Here is a 17,352-nt window from a genome sequence, read left to right as displayed (position 1 = left end):
ATCTGTTGACTATGTTGAAGATGATCATTGTTCTAACCTCCCTTTTTTGTTGTATGTGGCATTGCTTTTCTCTAGCTGCTTTCATGGAATTCTTTTTATCTACATGTTTTCATCCTTTGGGCTAACATATGTCTGGCTGAGAGTTTTCTCACTTCTTGCAATCTCTAAGGTTTTATTTGTCATAGAGTTTGTGAAAAATCTGACCTTTATTAAATATTTTGTCTCATCTTTCTTCTCCTGTCACAAACCACCTGATCTTGTGCTATAAATTCGGAGTTTCTGTATTATCTCAAGACTTCTCTTTCTCCTTTAGGTTCAGTAAGATCTATCTGTTCTTTAGTTATGACCCTTTTACTGCAATCTGCTGTCCTATAAAGCCATCCAGTGAAGTTTCTTATTATATTTGCTACAACTTTTTATATTCTAGAATTTACATTTGTTTTTTATTTTCACAACTTTTTCAGTTGAGCCACCTCTATATACACATTTATTATGATCATTCCTATATACGTAAACATGCTTATGATTCTTTTTTTTCTTTTTTTCTTTTTTTTTTTTTTTTTTTTTTTGAGACAGGGTTTCTCTGTGTAGCCCTGGCTGTCCTGGAACTCGCTCTGTAGACCAACCTGGCATGGAACTCAGAAATCTGCCTGCCTCTGCCTCCCAAGTGCTGGGATTAAAGGCATGCGCCACTACTGCCCGGCCATGCTTATGATTCTTACTGTTAAAAGTTTTGTCTGCTGAAAAGATCATTAAGAATTTGTGTTTTTGTGTACTGCTTTTTCTCCTCTGGACTCTAGGTTATGTGTGTGTACTGCACAGTCAGAGGCTAGTAGTCCACCTTGGGGAATAAGTTGGTTAGTTGTTTTTGAGATGGTATCTCATTGACCTAAGGCTCACTGATAAGGCGAGGCTAGTTGGACAGAGTTGAGTCTCAGAGATTGACCAGTTTCCCTGTTCCCTGCATTGGAATTACAAGCACATAAGCACGCCCATCTTTTCATATAGGTACAAGAGATTGAACTCAGGTACTGCTTGTATAGGACCACGCCTACATTTTATAGTAATGCTAGTATCTGAACCACTGAGCAGTCTCTCTAGCCTCCCAAATCACCTTTTTTTTAAAATGTAGTTTTCCAGCTACAAACTATCATTTGCAGCCAAAGGTAACTTTCTTTCTTTTTGTTTGTTTGTTTGTTTGTTGTTGCTGGGGGTTTTGGGGGTTTGGGGGGGGTTGGTGTTTTTTTGTTTTTGTTTTTGTTTTTGTTTTTTTGGTTTTTTGGATTTTTTTTTTCAAGACATGGTTTTTCTATATAGCCCTTGCTGTCCTGGAACTCACTCTGTAGACCAGGCTGGCCTTGAACTCAGAAATCTGCCTGCCTCTGCCTCTGCCTCCCAGAGTGCTGGGATTACAGGCATGCACCACCACCACCTGACTCAAAGGTCACTTTCAACTCCTGATTCTCTAGCCTCCTCCTCTCAACTTCCAAAATTAAAAGTCTGTGCCACCATGCCCTACCTCATTGTGGGGAAAGGGGACAAGCAAAAGACCAGTAAGATGAAAAAAAAATATCAGAACAAAGTAATGAAAAAAGTACATAAAAAGTACCATTAAGGTTGTTTTGTATTGGTCAACTACTCCTGTGCATAAAGCCTGCACTGGAGTGTAGTTGATATACTCAGTGACTCTCCAGTGGCAGTTGTTTTGCTTTGTCAGTTTGTATCAGTTATAGATAAGTTCTTGATTAGAGATAGGACCCCATAACCAATCCCTCCTCATAGTGCTGTAACTCCATCTTGCTTGAAACCTGGGAAGGTGTTGTACATGCTGCCATAGTTTCTGTGAGTTTAAATGTGCACCAATCCTGTTGCATCTGGAAGACACTCTTAACTTGGAGTCATCCATTACCTCTGGCTCTTATAATCTCTCCGCGTCTTTTGCATGGATCTCCTGAGCCATAAGGAAAGGGTTTGACAAACATTCCAGTTAGGAATGAGTGCTCCAAAGTCTTTCTCACTCTCGGCACATTGTCCAGTTATTGGTCTGTGTTAATTTCCATCTACTACAAGATGCTTCTCTGATATGAACTGAGCAAGGCATGTCCATGAGTATAGCAGTATGTCATTAGGAGGTATTTTAGTGCTTATGTTCCTTTATCAGATTCATAGCATTAGGTTTTCCCCTAGGCTCACAACCTATCTAGTCTCATCCCTATCTGTCCTCGGTCGCTTTAGCAGTCTCTTATATAGGATCTGTATCATGGAGTAGGCCTTAAATCCAATCAAAAAGTTGTTCCATAAACCAACGTTGTTCTTGATTTCAAAGAATTTAGAATTTAAAGAAAGATCTTTAATGTGGAAATGAAGCAGATAACTGTTCCTCATCATTTCACTAGAGATTACAGCTAGAATAGAAAAGAAATATAAATACTGAAAATAGTCAAAATATCATTAATTATGCATGAAATGATTATCTACAAGAGAATCTGTATCTCATTAAAACTATTAAGTGTACAAGAAGACTGGTGAAGATAAAGGTCAGTTATAAAAACCAATAATTTGTCACATATCAGAAATCAACTAGAATATGCAATATGAATAATAACTATAAATATATCATCTATGAGATGTCATGAAATTAATCTGCTCCCCAACCCCAGTTCAGTCACTATCAGTATTATTAGATGTAACTGTTAGGAGAAATTCTGTTGAATTTGAGAAAAAAAAAAAAAATGAATAGACCTGACATGTAGTGAACACTTCCCAGCACTGGAAAGCAAAGACAGTTCTGAGTTCAAGGCCAGCCTAGTATACATAATAAGTTCTGGGCTAACTAAGGTTTACATAGGGAGACTCTGTATCAACTAATAAATTAATCAAATACATAAAATAAAAAAATATTAAAATATTCATATGGAAAAGTGAATGTCCATGAATCATTGGCCATTTTAAAAATGGACAAAGAATGCCAAATAATCAGGTAACAAGACATAATACGCTGAAAATGCTCCTTAGTCAAGAACGGTTTTGTTATGGTTTTGTTTCTCTACAAAGGAGATATAAAGCAGGCAATTTCATAAGAGTAAAGAACTATAGGTAAGTTGGGTATGATGACTCTAATCCCCCCACTCAGGAGGATTTGTGGGATCTCTGAGAGTTCAAGGCCAGCCTGGTCTATATGGTGAGTGTCAGCCAGAGCCACATAATAGCCATGTCTCAAAAAATGTCCCATAGGAGGAACAACAATATAAACCAACCAGACCCCCAGAGCTTCCAGGGACTAAACCACCAATCAAAGAGTACACATGGAGGGACCCATGGCTCCAGCCACATATGTAGCAGAGGATGGCCTTGTTGGACATCAATGGGAGGAGAGGCCCCTTGGACCTGTGAAGGCACAGTGCCCTAGTGTAGGGGAATGCCAGGGCGGGGAAGCAGGAGTGGGTAGATGGGTGGCATAATGTCATTTCCATTTCTTTTTTTTTTTTTTTTTTTTTTTTTTTTTGGTTTTTTGGTTTTTTGGATTTGGTTTTTTCGAGACAGGGTTTCTCTGTGTAGCCCTGGCTGTCCTGGAACTTACTCTGTAGACCAGGCTGGCCTCGAACTCAGAAATCCGCCTGCCTCTGCCTCCCAGAGTGCTGGGATTACAGGCATGCGCCACCACCGCCCAGCTGGCATTTCCATTTCAAACCACAACTACGTGTGTGTGTGTGTGTGTGTGTGTGTGTGTGTGTATGCTTATAGTTTTTATAATTTTTTATTAGATATTTTCTTTATTTACATTTCAAATGTTATCCCCTTTCCTGGTTTCCCCTCCAAAAACCCTATCCAATCCCCCTCCCCCTGTTTCTCTGAGGGTGTTCCCCCACCCATCTACCCACTCCTGCTTCCCTGTCCTGGCATTCCCCTACACTAGGGCATTGTGCCTTCACAGGACCAAGGGGCCTCTCCTCCCAGTGATGTCCAACAAGGCCATCCTCTGCTACATATGCGGCTGGAGCCATGGATCCCTCCATGTGTACTGCTTAGGGATAAACGATAAGGTTAATAATAAAAAAGATAAGAAAGTCCAAGAATAGATTGAAGAATATGTGAAACTTGGTATAACAAAGTAGGGAACAATCAGGATTGCCAAAAAAAAATGTATATTACATATATACAGAAATTCCAAATGGAAGTGAGATTTTTAAAAGATGATGTCCAAGTCCTAAAAATAGAATATATACACTTAGCTAGATAGTTTAATTTTTTAAGATTTACTTTTTAAATTTGTTTGTGTGTGTTTTTGGGGAGAGGGAGATATAAATATGCTATATTTGTGTACATTCCCATGTAGGCCAGAAAAAGGGTGTCAGGTTTCTTGGAACTGAAGTTGCTGACAGTAGTGAACTGCTTACTGTGGGTTCTGGGTATCAAACTCCGGCCTTTGGAAGAGCAGTAAGCATTCTTGACTACTGAGCCATCTCTCTAGCTCTAGATAGATGTTTTCAAGCAAAATACATCATAAAAAGAAAGTTAATACACTTAGACTAAAATTTTTAACTTTGTCTAGACACATGCTATTAATTAGCAAAGTCAAATATATTTGAGGAATTGGCATCTAGGATATATAAAGGATCCCTATAATAAGTATTAGTCAAATCTGTGCCAGAGATTTAGCTCAGTTGATAAACTACTTGTCTCTCAAACATGAACACCTGAGTTCAGGCCCCAGAAATCACTTTAAAATGTTGGATATTGTGGTATGCTTATAATCTCAGCAAATCTCAGCAACTGAAGAAGAGACAGGAGGATCCTTGGGCCAGCCAGTCTAGTATAATTCTGCTTGTTGAGCTCCGGGACACTAAGACAACATCTTAAAGGAGGTAGACTGCATTTTTTGTGTGACAGCTGAGGTTGTTTTCTGGTCTCTACAACAGCAAACACATGTATCCATCTACACACATAAATATTATAGGGCCACATAATTCTGTGTGTGCATGTGTGTGTATGTATGTATGTATGTATGCATGCATGCATGTATGTGCACTGCATGCATGCACCTGGAACTGAAGTTACAGGTGGTTGTAAGCCACCATGCAAGAGTAGCAAGTGCTCAGAACCATTGAGCCATCTTCTATGCCCATGACTAGGTTTTGTTGCCTCTACTTGGCTCTTAGACTTTCTGTGAAAGGTAATTTAGTTTACACTATTTTTTAAGACAGTGTAAAGTATCTAAATGTTTTGCATGACTTGCTTTCATTTTTACTTTAGTGGGTATTGTAATAAAATGTAGTACTTAATGAGATGCTTCACCATTTCCTTAGTTTGTATAATTACTATGTCTGTTTAAGAGTTCTTATACTTAAAAATCCTTTTTTTATTAACTCATTTTTTTTCTTTTAGCAAAACTGTACAATCTAAAGTGGACTGCATTTTGGTAAGTACAATACCTCACGATCTGCCATTCTTAAATAAATATTGATTCTAAATACCACTTGAGTTTTTGTGAATAAATTTTATATTTAAAACCAACCCTCTGGGTATATTCATTATTAACTATGTTCTTGTCTGTAACTCATCAGTCCTAAAACCACAGTTGGAAGCAATTGTGATTTTTAATCTTACTGACCTTTACTGAAAGATTACTTAAACATTTCATTAAATGTGTAATTTTTAAAGTTTTAATTACTATGTATGAAAATTCTAAATAAAACATTTTAGATGTTTGGTAGATTGATTTATTAGATAACATTTTTGTCATTGTTTTGTTGGTTAGCCTTTTGGAATTCACCTACAAAGATAGTACACTTTTACTAATAAGACCCTGTAAGTATTTACTTTAATAAATGCTTTTTTATTCTTGGTGAATTTATTTTTATTATATTTTCATCTTTGAGTTGCAGCTTTTAAGAATTTAAGCCACAATAATAGTTTTATATTGGTAGTTCCTTAGGTATTATAAAGCTATTGTTTTATTTTTATTTATGTGTATGTATGAGTGGTTGCCACATATGTGCAGTTACCTGAAAACCAGAAGAGGCTGTTGAATTCTCTGAGGCCATAGTCACAGGGGATTGAGTAATAGCCTGACATGTGTATTAGGAACCAAATTCAGGTCCTCTTCAAGAGCTCATGCCTACCAAACCATCTCTCCAGCTTTCAGGTCTTTTAAATGTATACAGAAAACCAAGCCATCTTGCCTGCCACATAATCCCAGCACTCACAGAGACAAAAGCAAGATGGCTACAGGTTTGAAACCAGAATAGGCTACTCAGTGAAACATTCTCACACAGGCACCCCCCAACACACACCCTCATACACGTTCAACAACTGGGGTAATAATTAATACTATCTGCTTTGCCAAGAGCCTAGGCTACACCCTATGCACCTGAGCATCCAACAGCTTTGCACTATTAAGTCATACATTGTCAAGTTAGAAAATTCCCTTTCTTTGTCATTTCAGAACCTTCTCCTATCCAAATTCTGTGGGGTTTGGATGGTTTGAGGTATCTGGTGGTGTAATGATTATATATCTTACTAAGTTTTTTTCTGTAATTGTTAACATAGTATTTTCTTGAAAGGTGGATGAATAACAGTTGTTCATAGGGAGAAAATTCTACCAGTTTTCTATATTTCTATTAATGGCTGAAGGATGGCTTTGTAAGGAAGTTTTTACCTGTACCTTTCACTTCCTGTTTTCATTCACTGACTTCCTTTTCCTTTCTTCCTTTATTCCCCTACTTCTTGTTGTCATACAATAATCCTCTGGAATAGGCAGTCTTTTTACTTCCTTTTTACAACTAAAATAACTCATACTCTTAGATTTAAGGAACCATAAGGAAAGCATTCATTCATAAGGAAGGATTATTCATGTTTTCCATCATGGAGAAAATAGGGAATGATAAATAATATCTATTACAAAATACTAAATAAGAACAAAAGGTTTCACGTTAAACAAATGAGCTTTAAATATCAGATATTGTTAAATGCCATTATAAAATTTGAAAAGGGAGCATTGAAGCAAATAAATGATGGTGACCAGAGTAAAGTGGATGTGATCAGAAAAGACCTCTTTGAAATCATGGTAGATAAGCAGACCTGAGAAGCCAACCATGGTCTGGCAAGTGGCTCAGTGGATAAAAAAGTACTCTACCCTCACAACCAGAGTTCTATCCTCAGAACCCAAATAAAAAGAGAACCAGCTATACAAATTTATCGTCTGACCTCCATAAGCGTGCTATGGCATGCACACAAACAAGTAATAAACAGACAAAAATAAAGATAGAAATGTGAAATGGCCCGCCAGCAATACATTGTAAACAGAGGAGAATACACAAATTCAAAATTAGGAATGGGTTTTGAATATTTGAGAGATACAATGATTTCAGCAAGCTATAATGATGGCAGAATTAGAGTAAGAAGTAGTATAGGGAGTAGTTTATGTCTGGTTCTCAGCTATGACAGGAAGGATGCATTCATCCTAAGCTCATTGAAAAGCCAAGTGGAAGGCTTATAACAGGACAGAGTGCTCAGACATTTAAAAAATATATTACTAAGCCAGGCATAGTTGCACACATCTTTAATCCAAGTACTCAGGAGGCAGAGACAGAAGCGTCTCTACATAGAAAATTCTAGAATGACCAGGCTGTATAGAGAGACCCTATCTCAAATAAGCAAACCCCTCAGATAGATTGATACATACATACATACATACATACATACATAATATACATATATATACATATACAAATACGTATAAAGAATGTGCTGTATAGATAAGGGGAACAAAATGGAAGAAAACTAGTTAAACTACTCATAAATCCAATAGAGCATTAAATAATTTTTTAATGATAGTTAATGTTAATTATTTTTAAAATATATTTTTAAAATTCTCTAATTTTAAAAATAAGTCATTTGGTGTTATATCTCCTTTTTGCTTTGAGTTTTAAAGGATTATTTTGCTGGGGATAGAATTATTGCTTCACACTTTTATTGTGATGAATGTTATTTTGTCACCTTTCCGTCTTTGGTATGTATGATATGAAGTTAGAGGTTAGTGCATCATTGTTTTCCTGAATGTATGAGTTCTTTTCCTCTTAATTGCTATCAAAATTTCTTTGTATTCATTCTGTCTCTGACTTTTTAACTTGCCTACAAACGCTGGTTCTCAGCTGTTTCGCTATTACATGTATGGCTGTATATTTGTAGCATCTGACTGGGGCTTTATCGAATTTATCTTCAGTAGATTAGTTAATTTTGGGAAGTCTTCAGGCATTATCTCTTCAAATACTTTTCTGTTCCTTAGATTTTGTTCACCCCTCTTTTAAAATTTTGAAGAGACATAAATTGAAATCACTGATGTTATTCTGGTCTCAATAACTGTTCTTTTTTCTCTGATTGTCTTTCTCTCTACTCTGGTTTCTCTATTAAAATTTCCAAACCTAGGACTCAGGAGCTGAAACAGGAAGATTGTAAGTTCAAGGACAACCTAGACTATTAAAAATGCTGTTTATTGATTAATTAATTAATTTCTGTTATCTGACTCATACTCAATTTTTTCTTGTTTATGTTCCTAGAAAGGGTCTTGGGGATCTTTCATGAGGCAGTGTTCAGTTCTTTGAGTCTCAAAGAATTGAGCCGAACACAGAGAAGCAGTAATGAATGCCACAGAGTTAGTGAGAATGAAAGCCAAGCACATGCCGCAGAGTGGAATGGGCTCCAGAAAGCTCCTGCTCAGGAGCTCCTGTTTTTACACGACTCTTAGTTATAAAGGGGAAAAGAGAGCTTCCCTGGAGGGCTTAGATCCTCCTTTGACTGACAGACATGGATGATTAGCATCTCTTGATTATGTAATATGTTTTCCACACATGATGTATTCTATAATCTTTTTTTTAATAGTCATCTGCTTGAGATGCAGTCCATACACATGAGCTTTTAAGTGGTTTGTGGTGTCCCAAAGGTCCCGTTGGGAAACATCATGTCTTTAGAGTAGTCTCCTACTGGGTATTATTTCCTAGCCTTAGTCATATTCTTTTTCCTATTTGTTAGAAAAAGGGTTTGTACAACTTAAGGAACTGTCTAAGGCAGTCCAGAGGGCAGTAACTTAATCCTAGAGTTAACCTTCTTATAAATCATAGTCACGTGTATTTGACCCTCCCATGTGCTTTATTTAGATGCAGGCAGCCTCATTTTGATAGCTTTACTCTCTGACCAGATGAAATGGGGTCATGGTAGCAGCCTTAAGCAAAAATAATAGGGACTCGGATAGTCCCTATTGATTATTGATGAAAGTTCAGGTGTTTCTAATAACGGAAGTACTTCTTTGTGTATTTTCCTTTATTCAGTTGCTAGGTGCACACTACTGCTCTTTTTGACTGTTTTGTGTCATTTTGTAAATGTATTGCGAACATCTCTTTGGTTGGCTTGTGTTTGAATTTTGTTTTGTTTTGTTTGAGACAGGGTTTCTCTGCAGCTCTGGCTGCCTTGAAACTCTCTCTGTAAAACATGCTAGTTCAGATGCAGATCTCTGTCTCTGCCTCCCAACTGTTGGAATTAAAGGCCAGTATCACAACCACATAGTCTTGTCAACATCTTAACCTTACTTTTCATATTTCAGCCTTCCCATAGTAATTTAACATATTTCCTTATAAAATTTGTATAATTTAGCCTTTTGATTTTTATCTTTGAATCATTTTGATTTTGAATCTGTTTTTGGCTTCAGATGACTTTTATCACTTGAATGGGTATCCATTCCCAGCACCATTCATTGACATTCCTCTAGCTTATCAAAAATCATAATATATAGCTCTTTATCTAGACTTCTTCCTCTCCCCATCAGTGTCTTGTTTACTATCACTTTATAGCTAATCTGGAAAATAGTTCTATAAACAACTTTTTGTTTATGTCATTTCCATTCAAGTTTTAGAATTTAGAATTTCTATTTTTAGAAAAAAATTACTGTTTTGTTTTTTTTTTAATTGGGACTGCAATGACTATCACAGTCTTCCTCTGCGAGATTGGGTTTTCACTATTATAGTTGATTCTTCCATATTTTCTTTCAATATATCTTTGTAGTTTTCTCTGTAAATTTCATACAGATTTTCTTAAAACTATTCCTAAATATTAATTTTTTTTAAATTTTAGATGCTGTTGTGAGTAGTAATTAAATTTTTTTGTTAGCCAGTGCTTTATTGCCCGAATTTATATTGATCTTTTGGCCTGCAAACTCATTGTTTACCAACTAAATATACTGATTATATTTTAATTTTATATATATGAGCATTTTTCTACATATATATAAAGGCACTGTGTATATATGGTGCCTACAGAGGCTAGGAGAAGATGTTGGATATCCTGGAGCTGGAATTGCAGGTTTGTAAGCCAGCATATGAATGATGGGAACCAAATCTGGGTCCTTTGCAAGAGCAGCCAGTGTTCTGTAAATACAGTAATTTTATATAGAGGCCTAATACTTTCTGCCTACTTAAATAATATTAATGAATAATACTTTAATCACTTTCAATGTATACCTAATATATTTCTCTATTTCATCAAAGATTCTTGAATTGATTTTCCTATCTCAAAAAGGAAGAGATCACAGGGAACAAAAAAAAAGTTGGTCTCTGTTGTACTTTGAGCCCATCTTCTTCCTACATGTCAGCGGTTGTACCTAAGTTCTATTCCAGAGATGATAGGTGCTCTCAAGTCTTCTCAGGCCCCATCATGCTTTAAATCCTCAGCAAAGACAGATTTCTTAAGTATTTTTTATTTGTGTTGCAATGTCTAACAGTTTAGTTTGTATTAAATTCTTTGTGGGCAGAGTTCTTCTGAGAATTATTCTTTATAGGGTTGGGGAAACCATAATTATCTGTAAGAACAGAAAGTTGAAAGAAGGCCGCTATTTTTGTCTTAGTAATGTACTACCTTCTATCATTGCTCCTCTAGCCATCACAATAACCAGTCAATAGAAAGCAAAATATAACAAAATTGAATGTAACAAAGAATAATGATATCTTGTGGGAATCTCTGCTGTAGGTCAGCCATTGTAAAAATATTTGCCTTTTTGCTTTGTGGCAAGATCACTGTTACAAATTATTCTTCCCAGGCTGAAGAGGTGACTTAGCATTTAAGAGCAGTGACTACTTACTCTTCCAGAGGTCTTGAGTTCAATTCCTAACAACCACATGGTAGCTTACAACCATCTGTAATGGGATATGATGCCCTTTTCTGGTGTGTCTGAAGACACCTACAGTATACTCATATATATAAAATAAATATATTATTTTAAAAAAATTATTCTTCCCTTTTTTGCTTATAGCATTTATCTTCATCATGTGTATAATTTTGTTTATTGTCTAGTTTCGTGTGACTAAAGTATAAATAGTTCCTAGAATTTGCCAAATACTCAATTCTGGATACATGAATGATTTCATTTAATTTTGAAACTTATATGTGTGTATCATGATTATTATTTTAAATGGGAAGAGAATTAGCTTATTGTCCTTATTGTTAGATGGACTAAAAGTGATCTGGAACTCTATAATATAAGAACATGCTTTCTGAGAACCAGACTGATATTAGAATGAGGCTTTCTACAAGATATTACACACTCCTAACAGTAAGTTGAAGTAGATCACTGTAGTGTTTTCTGTTCTTGCCAGTATATATGTGATTACAGAGACACATGCAAAGTGTGGCCCATGTGAAAAACTGCCTTTTCTCCTCTGTTGGCAGAAGCATTTTATAGTGAATGCTAAATACTAACCAAGGTCAGCATACTCATTCAGACTTGACTAAACCTTTACAATAATCAGATATAAAGTGTTTGCTCTTCTAGTTGCTTGATGTTTTCTAGGACAGGATAGAAAGCAATTTTCTTACATTGTTTATGTAGGTACTCCACAAAAGGAAATCATATTCCTCTGTAATTCTCCATGATTTTCATAGAAGTTCAGAAACTGAAAATTTAGAATTCTGAACAACAAGCCTGAAAAGTATGAGTCCTCATACCTTTTCCTCTGTCTTTCTTATTTAATCTTGAGGGGAAAAGTACTGAGATTTGGGATTATGAATGAAGAGACTGCCATATTTGACTACCTGGAAACATTAGAAGACTGGTGTCACAAGTTTCCAAAAATAAGATGAATAGCTACAAATAAGAGAAAAATTTTATAAACACATGTAGCCACTGGAGAATTAGTATACTATGTCTATGATAAAGAACCCTTATTTTAAATTTTCCTGAACATGAAAAGTTCTTTGAACACTACTTCCTTGGGAATAATCCTCTGAGGAACAGTAGCAGCATCACTTGGGAGCTTATTAAAATTCCAGACTCTCTGGTCCCCCATTTCAGATCTTCTACCTCAAAAAAGCTTCATTGTAGCCATAGTCATCACTTATAAAATAATAGATGAAATAGAGACACTTCTTCACACAAGTTTATTTAAAATGTAAGTTTAATTAAAAATATGGGAAAATCCTGACATTGCTGCTCAGAATATTAGCTTAACAGTTTGGGGGAAGAAATTCAAACCTGATAAGGTTGAAGATGTATAAATTTAGATATGTTACAAAAACTACAAGGGACACAGTTATTATCTAGCATTAGTGCTTAAAATAGTGAAACTGTAATAATTCACTCTCAGTACAACAATGAACAGACCATTTTATACAATGTACTTTCTCATTTCTCTCACTCTAGCATATGCTGATAGTATAAACCAGTAGTTTTTCTTATGACTTGTTCATAAATGGATATGATATTTTGGTGATGCTCATCCCCTCTGTAGATTTCTCTCATTCTCCTCCCTTTAATCCTTTTTCCTTTCAATGGACCTAATTGTCCTGCTTTTGTTTTTATGCCTGCCTCCCGAAATGCCTATATGAAAGAAAATATGCAGTATATTCTGAGACTGGCTATTTTGTTTCCATCTATTTTCTTACAAGATAATTTTCATTGTAACTGAATAAAACTGTTGTATATCAGTATCACATTTTGTTTATCTATCAATCAACAATTTAGACTGATCTCACAACATTAGTATTTCAAACATATACAGATACCTTTTTTCATTTTTTATTGGTTATAAAATGTAAATTTTATTTATTTACATTTCAAATGTTATCCCCTTCCCAGTTTCTCCTCCATGACCTCCCTATTCCCCTCACCCCCGCCAAGATACTTTTGTTGTATATGCTGCTAAAGGAATGTCAGAGAATAAAAGCAAATATGACATAGTAAGGCATGCCTGCCTGTTCTCTCTCTCTCTCTCTCTCTCTCTCTCTCTCTCTCTCTCTCTCTCTCTCCCCTCTCTCCTTTGTGATTTTTTAATAATTTTAGATTTTTTTAAAAAAAAACTTGGTTGCTAAACTATACTAGAAGGGTTCCCATCTGGCTTCATCTTATTTTTTAGGATTCTGCCTCACAAAAGAATTAATTAGAACAAAACAGATAAGCTTCTCCATAAGCTGAGCATATTTCTGAGTGACAACTAGAACCCAAAGCAGAGGAGCAGTCAGAATAGTGTTATAAGCTTTAGTTTAAGTTGAGTTATTAACAGGAGGTTTGGCTTATTTGTTTCATTGTGTATATATGTGTTTAAAATTCGGAGAAAGAGATGATCAGAGCTGTGGGGGGGGTTGTTTGTTTGTTTTGTTTAGTTTTATTTTGTTACAGTCCAGTCCTTATCCCCCTCCTAGTCTACCCTCCCCCAGTTCTTCATCCCATTCTTCATTCACCCTGTACCCAAGAGGATGTCATCATCATCATTTCCCACTCCGCCACCCTCCCCCTCCCTCCCTGCTGCCCTGGCAAGCCTCCCCACTCTCTAGAGCCTCAAGTCTCTTGGGGATTAGGTACATCATCTATCTCTGAGGCCAGACCAGGCAGTCCTCTGCTGTGTATGGGGGAGGGGGGCAGCGCGGGCAGGGAGCATGAGACCATCTAGTGTATGCTGGCTGGTTGGTGGCTCAGTATCTGAGAGATCTCAGGGGTCTGGGTTAGTTGAGACGCTGATCCTTCCTATGAGGTTGCCCTCCTCAACTTCTTCCAGCCTTTCCCTAATTCAACCACCACAGGGGTCCCCATCTTCTGTTCATTGGTTGGGTGTAAGTATCTGCTTCTGTCTCAGTCAGCTGCTTGTTGGGCCTCTCTGAGGGCCACCATGCTACTCTTTTGTCTATAAGCAAACCACAATATCAATAATAGCATCAGGCCTTGGAGCCTACCCTTGAGATGGATCCCTGGTTGGATTAGTCACTGGACCTCCTTTCCCTCGGGCTCTTCTCCATTTTTGTTCCTGCAGTTCTTTTAGACAGCAGCAATTCTAGATCAGAGTGGGTTTTTTTTTATTTACATTACAAATGATTTCCCCTTTTCTGGGTCCCCACTTCCCGCAAGTCCCATAAGCCCTCTTCCGTCCCCCTATTCTTCCATCCACCCCTTCCCACTTCCCTGTTCTGGAATTCCCCTATACTCTTGCACTGAGTCTTTCCAGAACCAGGGGCCACTCCTCCATTCTTTTTGGACATCATTTAATTTGTGGATTATGTCCTGGGTATTCAAAGGTTCTAGGCTAATATCCACTTATCAGTGAGTGCATACCATGATTGATCTTTTGAGACTGGGTTACCTCACTTAGTATGATGTTCTCCAGCTCCATTAGATCAGAGTTTTTAACTATGGGATGGCAGCCCATAGTTAAAACTTAATTTAAAAATAAGTTAACTACTAAGTATGAATGGGTGAAAGCTTTTATGATTATAAGCAGGAACCCTTTTCATCTTTTTTTTTTTTTTTTTTTTTTTTTTTGGTTTTTTCCAAGACAGGGTTTCACTGTATAGCCCTGGCTGTCCTGAAACTCACTCTGTAGACTAGGCTGGCCTCGAACTCAGAAATCCACCTGCCTCTGCTCCCAGAGTGTTGGGATTACAGGCGTGCGCCACCACCGCCCAGCCCTTTTCATCTTTTCATATTTTTTTCTATCAGTTATTGCCTAATCTATTCAACTAGGTAATACTCGAGGCTCACCTTAAACTTGAAAGCATTTTCATAGCTTTGCTTTAAGAACATCTTTTTAAAAGTGAAAACTTAAGTCTAGGGATAAAGGGATATTGGTAAAAATGTGATCTTTTAAAATTTGATTGAAGTTTTCAAATATGAAGACACATCTGGCTAACTCTGTTATAAACTATGATTGATATACTTTTCTGTAAGATTTTTATTTTATGTATATGATGCTGCCCATTAAACAGTTACTGCATTCTCCTTCTCACAGCCATTTGGGGGTGGGGGCAGTCAATAACTTGCCTAAGTCTCTTGTAGATGGTCTCTTTCACTTAGAGCTGTGGGTCTCAACCCCACAGGAGTCACATGTCAGATAACCTGCTTATCAGATATCTACATTACAATTCCACAACAGTAGCAACATTACACTTATGATGTAGCAATGAAAATAATTTTATGGTTGGGTCATCACAACATGAGAAACTGTACTACAGTCCGAGTATTAGTAAAGTTGAGAACACTGACTTAGAATTAAGGTTATTAAGGCAGAGGCAAGCTGATCTCTGATTCATGGCTAGCCAGGGCTACTTAGTAAGATCCTATCACAGAAATACACACAATTCTTAAGTGTATACATTCAGTTTTTTCTCTACTACTGTGAAAATGGACCACCATTATTCTTTACTTCATAAATTTAGCCTAATATGGTTTTTAACAACTAGTGCATCTTAAAATGGTTATTCACATTTAAATTTTCACAAAGTATATTAAGTAATATGTTTAACATGCTTGCCATATGAAACTATTGCCTTGATAATCTAGTATAAGATACATAAACCAACTGTCATTGTTTTGGAAGCCAACACTTGGCAGTGGATGACACACATATATAAAACCAGAAAACTGGTGAACTCATACTGGAGTCAAATGCCATTAGTACAACTTGGATTATTTTGTTTCCATTTTCTTCATAGAGTTTGATATGATCATTTTTAGTGTCATTCTGTAGTTTATCCTGTACTTTACAAGTTTTTATTGCTTAAAGTAGGAAAGAAAAGTTTATTTGTTTTTGTTTTTTTTTTCAAAATATGTTCTTTGACATTTTATAAGTTTCCTTTTTGATACTTTGTCTCAGTTTGAAATATATTTTGAAATGATTCTCTATTCTGAAGTTTGTCCATTTTTCTCTATCTGGAAAAATTAAAAATTATGTAGAACCCCTACATATGTAGAAATATATAGAAAATTATGTAGAATTGATGTTTCACAATCAATATGGTATATATCTTTTCTTTAAAGAATTATTTACTTCATGTATATGAGTACGCTGTAGCTGTCTTCAGACACACCAGAAGATGGCATCAAATCTCATTATACATGGTTGTGAACCACCATGTGGTTGCTGGGAATTGAACTCAAGACCTTTGGAAGAGTAGTCAGTGTTCTTATCTACTGACCCATCTCTCTAGCTCCTGAGATACATCTTTTCTTAATGATCAAAGATTGTGATTTTAGCTAAAGCCCTCATTTTTTGTCCATAATATTATATATGTTTTATTATTATAGTGTAACCTCAGTAGGTTCAGTATGCTAGGTACTTTGGGGGATTGATGAGAAAGAACTATAGTATTTAATAAGCATAATATAAGGAACCAAATTTAATAAAGAAGGGAGAGGTTGGCAGCAGGAAAGCCATTTAGTTAGATAAGTATTGTCTTAGGTCCTTGGGGGCAAAAAAAAAAAAAATTGTGGTATTCTTCAGTATTGTGATGTATTCGAGCACTTGTGTAATGTACCATACACAGTATAGCCAGACAATTCTCTTGCAAAATTTGTGAAACATGGCAAAACCCAAAACATATATGCTGAGTAAATGAACTTTTTTTGTTGGTAGTAGTGAAAGAAAAAGCTAAAAAACATAGACTACTGTGACAGTGAAAATAAAGACACTGAAAACTATGGGATAAAATGTTTGTGCTCTGACTGGAAGATGAATGTGGAATGCACTGTGAAGAGTAGAGTTAAGGAGACTCCAATACCACATGTTGTGGGAACTAAGACAAGGCAGCAATCATTGATAAAAGACTGAGAAAGGAATGCCTACTTTGTTTTGTTTTGTTGTTTTACTTTAAGAACTATAACTCATTATTAGAACAATACTTTGGAAAATACTTATAGAGGATGGGATTTTTGAAATGTATATAAGACCTATATGCAAACAATTGACAGATTAAATCACCTTGTGAATTAAATCTAAGATTAAATTTTTTGGTAAATTTTGAAACTAAGGACAGAGTTCTATGCTCTAAAGAGATGGCTCAATTGGTAAGAGTGTTTGCTGCACAAAAATAAAGATCTGCATT

The 17,352-nt window shown here is 36.1% G+C and overlaps 1 protein-coding gene across 2 annotated transcripts in view; it reads left to right on the top strand.

Annotated features, from left to right (window-relative positions):
- Positions 1-17,352, top strand: part of Rfx7 (regulatory factor X7) — an 89,480-nt gene that overhangs the window by 40,077 nt on the left and 32,051 nt on the right. For both annotated transcript variants that reach the window (XM_052187826.1, XM_052187824.1), the window contains exon 3: positions 5,386-5,419. In XM_052187826.1, the coding sequence (XP_052043786.1) occupies positions 5,386-5,419 (34 nt within the window). The remainder of the gene's footprint in view (positions 1-5,385; positions 5,420-17,352) is intronic.

Source organism: Apodemus sylvaticus, chromosome 7 (assembly GCF_947179515.1).
Source record: "Apodemus sylvaticus chromosome 7, mApoSyl1.1, whole genome shotgun sequence".
NCBI classification, from domain to species: Eukaryota; Metazoa; Chordata; class Mammalia; order Rodentia; family Muridae; genus Apodemus; species Apodemus sylvaticus.
Note: the sequence above shows the minus strand (reverse complement) of the source record. Positions and strands in the feature narration are given on the sequence as shown.